This window comes from Trichoplax adhaerens, genomic scaffold, assembly GCF_000150275.1.
Source record: "Trichoplax adhaerens TRIADscaffold_5 genomic scaffold, whole genome shotgun sequence".
Classification (NCBI taxonomy): domain Eukaryota; kingdom Metazoa; phylum Placozoa; class Uniplacotomia; order Trichoplacea; family Trichoplacidae; genus Trichoplax; species Trichoplax adhaerens.
In genome coordinates, this window is record NW_002060947.1 from 8,216,043 (window position 1) to 8,226,250 (window position 10,208).

A 10,208-nucleotide genomic window follows, 5' to 3' on the forward strand; every position below is an offset into this window, starting at 1 on the left:
CATTTAGTAGTATTTACATTGATGGTTAGATCTAGATTTGCAGCTAATCTAGTCTAATCTATACCAATTCTATTTATAATTTGGATAAAGCGATCCGTTGAGTTTATACTGTTACATTAATATTACAGATAAATAGCGATGCAAGTAATGAAACAAGATATAATCTTAAATGAATTTAAGATACATATCAGCTGAAAAGTTATGGACAACCTCTGTCATCTTGCCAGCCACAACACTTATTTTGTTTATAATCACGTAATCAAATCTTTTAATTACTACCAACCTATGTAATTTTCTTGGTTGATATCCTTGATAGTCGATCTATCTTCGGTTTTACTGTTATTTTGGCCAAGCTTTATTGCAATATATATTTGCGATACTGAGTTACTTATTTTAATATACTATTTCAGATGTAATCAATTTACGCTTATTGATTTAAGCATTTTGAAAGGTAATTAAAATAATGATGTAGCTGTTATATCTTTACTGTGTCATTTTTACGGTAAATGACGAATTAACCAATTCTCGGGTTCATCATAATATCACTAATATCTATTAATTCATCGAAATAGCATTGATTCAGATATTTCGTTTTATATGAACGTTATATAACTACTTACTTTTTGTTTAGACCATTCAGTTGTACTTATTCGACAGCTTTTAAGTTTTATGTTAGTAAGAATGATCGATGTTTTTCAACTAAAGAAAGAATAAAATTTCCTTACAAATGGCGATTTAAATTTAAAATAATCTAGTTATCTTAGCGGTTAAAAAAGTTTTAATGACATAGAGCTACTTCAATGCTCATTTTGTTTGAATAATAGGCGCTATTAAGCAGATAACAGGTAAAATTTTGCATTTATAAGTTATTTTCTTTGTCAATGATGATGTACGATGACTAGGTTTTGAGTGCTGATATCATCTATGTAGTAATGATGTTGAACAAATCTAGAAAAGAAAATGATAGAAAATATATTTCTTCCGTCGATACATATGTCATTATTGCGTTCATTGATGATTTTTGAAGCATTAGTTATTATTGTTTTTGCAAATGCAAGAACATTATTTGATTCTGTATGATAAGTTATACGACGACGTTCTTCTACTTCAGTATTTGTTCATATAAATGAAATTCGCTTATAATGCTGACTATACGATAGAACTTTTAACGAGTAATTGCCCTTTTGTCTAATAATCTACGAATAATTAATTATATATTGACGATAATGCTTCATCAACTCAGGTGCGTTCGATTTATTGATGCTGATTGAATAAGTTATTGCAATCTTATAGTCCGTTAGTAATGGCTGTATCTAGTTAGTGAAGAATAACTGAAAGATGCAAATTTTGATTTTAAAACTATAAATAAGAACACGAATGTATAGTCTTCGGGCAGAACGAACGTGTTTGCACACTACTCTCTCTACTTAACACAATGAACTATTTAGCTAGTACGAATGTAGCCAATTTGCAGTTTTAAAAGTTATTAAGGCTTATAAATCGGTGATATAAAGAGTCACAGACTTGTTGAGTGGAACTATTACGATACATTTAAACTTGTAAATTGGATTAACGAAAGGTATGATAAAGAATTGTCATGTACGCATATATGTTATATACAAATTAAATTAAGTGGATAAATAGATAGTGCTCTAGTCAACTTTAGTATTAAGCTCATTTTGATTAATCTATTTGAAAATATCAACTGTTTATATTGCACACATTGAATTGTCGATGAATAAATATTACAGTTGAGCCATTAGTTGCATTATTTAACTTTAGTATGAATAAAACTGATTCAAAGCGATGTTGTATTTTGATAACTAATTTGTACAACTTCTTCTGAAGTTAAAAACAGTAATCAAAAACTATCACCTGTCAATTTTATGACAAACTTGCTCCTTCAACTGAGCAGTATAGCATTGACTTTACCGACTAGTCTACTTGAACAGATTATGCTTTACTTTATATCATGTTTTGAAGAAAATTTTTAGTAGTTACATCAATAGAGGGATCTAAACTTGTAGCCAATTTTGTCCAGTCCATACAAATTTATTTGCAATTTGACAAAAGTGATCTCTTGTATCTATAATCTTATATTAATATTGTCGATAAATTGGATGTAAATACTCAAACAAGATATAGTTCTAAACGAATCTTGTAATCGTTTGTCACAAATCCAATATTGTAACAAGAAAAAGTCAAAAACTGTTACAGAGATTAGGCTATAAGTCCACTGTCAGGTTTATCCTCCTTGACATCTACCTACAGTAAGATTCTTGGTACAGACGATCTCTTATCGTCAGAAGAAACAGTAACATAACACTAGTCTCTCTTAGACATAACTAAACCTAAAGTTTATTGAAACATTATTCAATGTGTAGTAAATCGACATAAACATTAATTATCGGTTTATAGATAATATTATAAAACTATGCGGTCATCTGCTAAAAGCATGTATAACGTTATAGATAACGATAAGCTATCTGACGAAAATAAGTTCAGTATTTTGTAGGAAAGTCTACTTCCGGACACCGACTTAAATGATGACTTGTCAATGTAAAGACTTCGCCATATTAATCGAATGTAAAATACAAAATAGAATAAAATTGAAGTGCATCTGCATTGAATATACGAAAGCGGCCTCGCTGCATAAGTACAATCAAATATAACCCATACAGTTTAGTTGGCTAACTCGTAACTAATATCGTAAGCCATAACAACATTGAAATACCCGTACTATCTAATGATATTTGCAATGATCACATACTTTTATAGTTAGTGGATAAATCGACAAAATAGAGAATTAGATGTTAGTAAATGCTTAGAGAGAATAGAGAACTAGAAATTATTGATTCGCGTATCTCTACTGATGTTTTACGAAATTCACTTATTATCACTGTAGATAAATTTAGGTATAACTTTGTTTTCGTCTACAGTAAGATATTTGTATAGCGATTACAATATTTATATTTTTGTGCAGGATTCAGTAACATCTACGGCAAATTATTATATGTTGGGTTCTCGTATTTAGTTAACAAAAACTGAATACATATAAGTAAAACCTTTATACTGACTATCTTCTCACTCATCGTCTGCACTTGCTATTCTTTTCTTTTTACGAGACGTGTAATCGCGCATCGATTCTTTACGTTTGCCAAAACGAATGATATCAGATAAATCTAGCAAAATATTATAGACAACGTATGTCATGTTATCAGCCACAACAATTCTTTTATTTATAATCATGTTATCAAATCTTTTACTTATTACCAACCTTTGTAATTTTCTTCACTGATATTCTTGTTAGTCGATTTATCTACGTTTTCATAGTCATGTTGGCTAAGTTTTACTGTAAAATATAATTGTAATGATGAGTTATTTATTTCGAAGAAAAGCGAAAGGTCCTGCAGTGATACGCCTCTTATTTGATTATAAGGATAGCTATATTTGATACAGTTAGGTTACTAACAATAGATATTATTGTCAAGTTAATATTAGATGATTGATAACTACTATATTAGAAATTGTTGATAACTAATAGTAGCAAGTTGACTAATTATGGTACAAGGTTTATATGACTAGAAGCACTGTAACTGTATAGATGCTGAACAACAAAAGGGGCTGGATATTAATACAAGAGTAGCGATATCTTATGTAGAATGATTCAGATTGTAGAAGATAATGATGTTCATTTGAGAAAAGTGTTTAATATGATGACTCAAGGCTGATTGTTGATTGATTAAGTTGTGATAAATGGATTTAGCGAAATGTATTTAACAACGACAGAGATGAGCTCACAAGAGAGAAGAGATTTCGCTTCGCTTTGAGCTCGGAATACTTTAGATTTTTAACTAGATTCTTGTATTTATCAATTATTGCTGTACTGTTCTTAAAAACCTGGTAATAAAAGCCTGCTAAGAAAATACTATTTGACTTCGACAGTTATTGCGAAATATTTTTATTACAGGTCCAAATTTTGATTTTAAACCATGTTTGAGAACTCGAACATGTTAGCACACTACTGTACTCTCGTTTTTTAAATACAATTGACTATTTAGCTAGTAAGAACGTTAGCTAATTTGTAATTTTAAAGTTATTAAGGCTTGTAAATTGGTGACATAAAGGTCATAGACTTGTTAAATAGAACTGTTACAACGTATAAAAAATTGCAAATTGGATTTACGCAAGGTATGATAAAGAAATGTCATGTACCTTTATACAAATTAAATTAAGCGAATGCAAAGATAGTTTTCTTTTCAATCTAAGTATTACGCTCATTTTGATTAATCTATTTGAAAACGATAACTATTCGTATTATACGCATTAAACTGTTGAAAAACAGCATAAAAGTAGTATTTTAATAAGTTCGAATTATTGCATCCGCTTTATAGTTGAGCCATTGATTGTATATTTTAACTCTAGTATGAGTAAAATTGATTGAAGATGATGCCGATTTTGACAAAGTTATTCCAACAGTTTTCCTCTAAATTAAAAACAGTATTAAAAAACTATCACCTTCTAATTTTATTACCAACTTGCCCGTGAAATTAAGCTATATAGTATAGGCTTTACTGACTAGTCTACTCCCACATACCGTACTTTACCTTGTGATATTATTTTGAAATTAATTGTTGAAAAGGAATAATCACTCATTTAATTTGGATGAATTTACGATATTGAGCCAGTATGTCAGCATGTAATATCATCCAATTAGTAAATTAGTTCGATGCTGTATATAGACTTACTACGGCATTGTTGTCTGTTATTATCTTTTGATCTTCCAAATTGATTTGAATGTCGATTTTCTTCTGCTATTAGTCAAAACAAAGAGTGAGGATATGTTATATAGATGGAAAAGACTGCTAGAGCAATGCTAGACTACACAAATCACCTGGTGATGATAGGCAACGGTCGTGGATGACTGTTTGATTATCTGTATATTGAGCTAAAAGCTGCTGAACGATATTGTCTATTTGTAATGGAGCAACTTCCTTCTCATTTCTTTGCAATTGATCGTAACATTGATTAATTTGTTTTTTATCCTCGATAATTAGAAGATGACTCTCTCCGTACAGATTACGTAGAGAATTAATAGACTTTCGATAGAATGAGATTGCTTGACGATAATTAGACTGTTTACAATAGACTGCAGCTTGGTTTCGATAGAATTGGGCAGTTTGAGGATGATTCTCACCTAGTGTTACTAAAGAAACTTGCAATGACTTTTTGAACATTGATAGAGCGTCATCATACTTGCCTTGACGATTATAGACTTTTCCGATATCGCTATATGTAATAGAAATACTTGGATGATTGTGGCCAAGCTGTATTACTCTAATCTTAAGTGATTTATTCAACATTGACAGAGCTTCATCAAACTTGCCTTGATCATTATAGACCTGCCCAATGTTGTTATATGTTTTAGCGATACTTGGATGATTGTCGCCAAGTCGTGTTAGTTTAATCTTGAGTGATTTGTAATATACTGATAGAGCGTCATCGTACTCATCTTGACGATTATAGACTTGCCCAATATTGTCATATGTGTTAGCAATACTTGGATGATTATCACCAAGTTTTGTTAGTGTAATCTTAAGCGATTTGATAAAGACTGATAGAGCGTCATCATACTTGCCTTGATTATTATAGACTTGTCCAATATCGCGATATGTATTAGCAATAATTAGATGATTGTCGCCAAGTCGTGTTAGTGTAATCTTAAGTGATTTGTTATGTATTGATAGAGCGTCATCATACTTGCCTTGATGATTATAGACTTTTCCAATTTTATTATACGTATTAGCAATACTTGGATGATTGTCGCCAAGTTGTTTTATTGTAATCTTGAGTGATTTGTTAAACACTGATAGAGCTTCATTATACTTGCCTTGATCATTATAGATTTGTCCAATATTGCGATATGTTATAGCAATACTTGGATGATTGTCGCCATGTCGTGATAGTTTAATCTTGAGCGATTTGTTATACACTGATAGAGCGTCATCATACTTGCCTTGTTTATTATAGACTTGCCCAATTTTGTCATATGTGTTAGCAATACTTGGATGATTATCATCAAATTTTGTTAAGTCGATCTTAAGCGATTTGTTATACACCGATAGAGCGTCATCATACTTGCATTGATCATTGTAGACTTGTCCAATATTGCCATATGTATTAGCAATATTTGGATGATTATCGCCAAATCGTGTTAGTGTAATCTTAAGTGATTTGTTATACACCGATAGAGCGTCATCATACTTACCTTGACGATTATAGACTTTTCCAATTTTGTTATACGTATTAGCAATACTTGGATGATTGTCGCCAAGTTGTTTTATTGTAATCTTGAGTGATTTGTTAAACACTGATAGAGCTTCATTATACTTGCCTTGATCATTATAGATTTGTCCAATATTGCTATATGTTATAGCAATACTTGGATGATTGTCGCCATGTCGTGATAGTTTAATCTTGAGCGATTTGTTATACACTGATAGAGCGTCATCATACTTGCCTTGTTTATTATAGACTTGCCCAATTTTGTCATATGTGTTAGCAATACTTGGATGATTATCATCAAATTTTGTTAAGTCGATCTTAAGCGATTTGTTATACACCGATAGAGCGTCATCATACTTGCATTGATCATTGTAGACTTGTCCAATATCGCGATATGTATTAGCAATATTTGGATGATTATCGCCAAGTCGTGTTAGTGTAATCTTAAGTGATTTGTTATACACCGATAGAGCGTCATCATACTTACCTTGACGATTATAGACTTTTCCAATTTTGTTATACGTATTAGCAATACTTGGATGATTGTCGCCAAGTTGTTTTATTGTAATCTTGAGTGATTTGTTAAACATTGATAGAGCTTCATCATACTTGCCTTGATCATTATAGACTTGTCCAATACTGCTATATGTTATAGCAACACTTGGATGATTGTCGCCATGTCGTGATAGTTTAATCTTGAGCGATTTGTTATACACTGATAGAGCGTCATCATACTTGCCTTGTTTATTATAGACTTGCCCAATTTTGTCATATATGTTAGCAATACTTGGATGATTATCACCAAGTTTTGTTAGCGTAATCTTAAGCGATTTGTTAAAGACTGATAGAGCGTCATCATACTTGCATTGATCATTGTAGACTTGTCCAATATTGCCATATGTATTAGCAATATTTGGATGATTATCGCCAAATCGTGTTAGTGTAATCTTAAGTGATTTGTTATACATCGATAGAGCGTCATCATACTTACCTTGACGATTATAGACTTTTCCAATGTTGTTATATGTATTAGTTATACTTGGATGATTGTCGCCAAGTTGTTTTAGTGTAATCTTGAGTGATTTGTTAAACATTGATAGAGCTTCATCATACTTGCCTTGATCATTATATACTTGTCCAATACTGCTATATGTTATAGCAATACTTGGCAGATTGTCGCCAAGTCGTGTTAGTTTAATCTTGAGCGATTTGTTATACACTGATAGAGCGTCATCATACTTGCCTTGTTTATTATAGACTCGCCCAATAATGTCATATGTACTAGCAATACTTGGATGATTATCATCAAATTTTGTTAGTATAATCTTAAGCGATTTGTTATACACCGATAGAGCGTCATCATACTTGCCTTGATTATTATAGACTTGTCCAATATCTTTGTATATAGCAGCAGTTCTTGGATGATTATCGCCAAGTCGTGTTAGTGTAAACTTAAGTGATTTGTTAAATATTGTTAGAGCGTCATCGTATTTGGCTTGCTGATTATAGATTCTTGCAATTTTGTTATGTAAACTAACAATATTTGGATGATTGTTAGCGAACCGTGTTAGATTAAGCTTAAGTGATTTGTTTAACATTGATAGAGCTTCATCGCATTTGCCTTGACAATGATAGACTTGTCCAATTCCGTCATATGTTAAAGAAATACTTAGATAATTTTTACCAGCTTGTGATAGTTTAATCTTGAGTGATTTGTAATACACTGACAGAGCGTCATCATACTTGCCTTGATTTTTATAGACGTGCCCAAGTTCACCATACGTCTTAGCAATAATTGGATGATTATCACCAAGTTTTGTTAAGTCAATCTTAATAGATTTGCTAATCATTGATATAGCGTCATCATACTTGCCTTGATCAGTATAGACTTTTCCAATATGTCTATATATACGAGCAATTCTTGGATGATTACAATTATCACCAAATTTTGTTAGTATCATTTTGAGTGATTTGTTACATATTGACTGAGCGTCGTCATACTTGCCTTGACGTCTATAGACGCTTGCAATGTTGTGATATGTATTAGTTATACCTAGATGATTGTCGCCATATCGTGTTAGATGAATCTTGAGTGATTTGTTCAGCATTAACAGAGCGTTATCATAATTGCCTTGATAAGTATTCATTTGCCCAATATTGTTATATGTTTCAGCAGTATTTGGATGATTTTCACCAAGTTGTGCTAGTTCAATCTTGAGTGATTTTTTATACACTAATAAAGCATCATCATGCTTGCCTAGGTTAACATAGACATGTCCAATTCCATTGTATGTTATTGCAGTACTTGGATGATTGTCGCCAAGTTGTGCTTGTTGAATCTTGAGTGATTTGTTATATGTTGATAGAGCGTTATCATATTTGCCTTGACTATTATAAACTCTTGCAATGTTGTTATATGTATCAGTAATACTTGGATGATTGTCGCCAAGCTGTATTACTCTAATCTTAAGTGATTTATTCAACATTGATAGAGCTTCATCATACTTGCCTTGATCACTATAGACTTTTCCGATGTTGTTATATGTTATAGCGATACTTGGATGATTGTCGCCAAGTCGTGTTAGTTTAATCTTGAGTGATTTGTAATATACAGATAGAGCGTCATCATACTTGTCTTGATTATTATAGACTTGCCCAATATTGTCATATGTGTTAGCAATACTTGGATGATTATCTTCAAGTTTTGTTAGTGTAATCTTAAGCGATTTGTTATAAACTGATAGAGCGTCATCATACTTGCCTTGATTATTATAGACTTGTCCAATATCGCGATATGTATTAGCAATAATTAGATGATTGTCGCCAAGTCGTGTTAGTGTAATCTTAAGTGATTTGTTATGTATAGATAGAGCGTCATCATACTTGCCTTGATGATTATAGACTTGTCCAATGTTGTTATACGTATTAGCGATACTTGGATGATTATTGCTAAGTTTTGTTAGTGTAATCTTGAGTGATTTGTTTAACATTGATAGAGCTTTATTATACTTGCCTTGATCATTATAGACTTGTCCAATATTGCTATATGTTATAGCAATACTTGGATGATTTTCATCAAGTTGTGTTAGTTGAGTCTTGAGTGATTTGTTAAACACCGATAGAGCGTCATCAAACTTGTCTTGATCATCATAAACGTTTCCAATTTTATGATATAAGTCACTGACACTGATGTCTTCGGTTCTTAACCATTTTAACTTCATTTTGAGTGATTTGTAAAAATCATTTAAGGCTCCATTCAAATCACCTTGCAATCGCTTAATGCATCCCCACCTATCTACGCAGTTTGAAGCTTTGACTTTATCTTGTAGTATCTTGGCAACTTTCTCTGCGTTGTCATTACATTTAGCCGCTTCTACTAATTCGTATTGATTTATGTAACAATCAGTCATATCGATATAAATATCGTGTTCAAATTGATGATAATTATTGTTACTAGTTTTAGACATCGATTGGATTGTAGTAAGAGCTTTCTTGTAATAGAATAGCGCTTGTGCATCATTTTCACTTTGCTGAAATTTTACACCTTGTTCGTAGGTAGATTGAATTTCGTTGGGAATAATCAATTCAGTAGACTCCTTTGCCATGTTTCAATATACAACAAAAGTGAAAGCATGTGTTTGAGAAAATAGACACTAATACGATATTCGTTAGAGATTACAACTTTAAATAGCTCTACGTATGATCGATACTTGTACGATCGTATTGTTTAAAGTTAATACATTGTCTGTATACCTTTGATGGAGGGTTGGATGAGTCAGCGATAGAGGGTTTAGTTGCCATACAGAGAAATACACAAGTGTTTTAGTAGAAAAAAGATACTGAATTTTAGACTACGATTGTGAACAATGTGGTAGTTACGGTAGAGCAGCGTATAAGTTATCGTAAAATAATATGAGAAAACA

The 10,208-nt window shown here is 31.7% G+C and overlaps 1 protein-coding gene across 1 annotated transcript; it reads right to left on the bottom strand.

Annotated features, from left to right (window-relative positions):
* Positions 1 to 3,084: 3,084 nt before the first annotated feature.
* On the bottom strand, positions 3,085 to 9,890 carry TRIADDRAFT_56981 (uncharacterized protein; the record flags this gene model as incomplete). The annotated part of the gene is made up of 4 exons (XM_002113093.1): positions 3,085 to 3,182; positions 3,278 to 3,352; positions 4,749 to 4,814; positions 5,198 to 9,890. 4 exons carry the CDS (start codon positions 9,888 to 9,890, stop codon positions 3,085 to 3,087), a joined length of 4,932 nt encoding a protein of 1,643 aa, XP_002113129.1.
* Between the last annotated feature and the right edge of the window lie 318 nt (positions 9,891 to 10,208).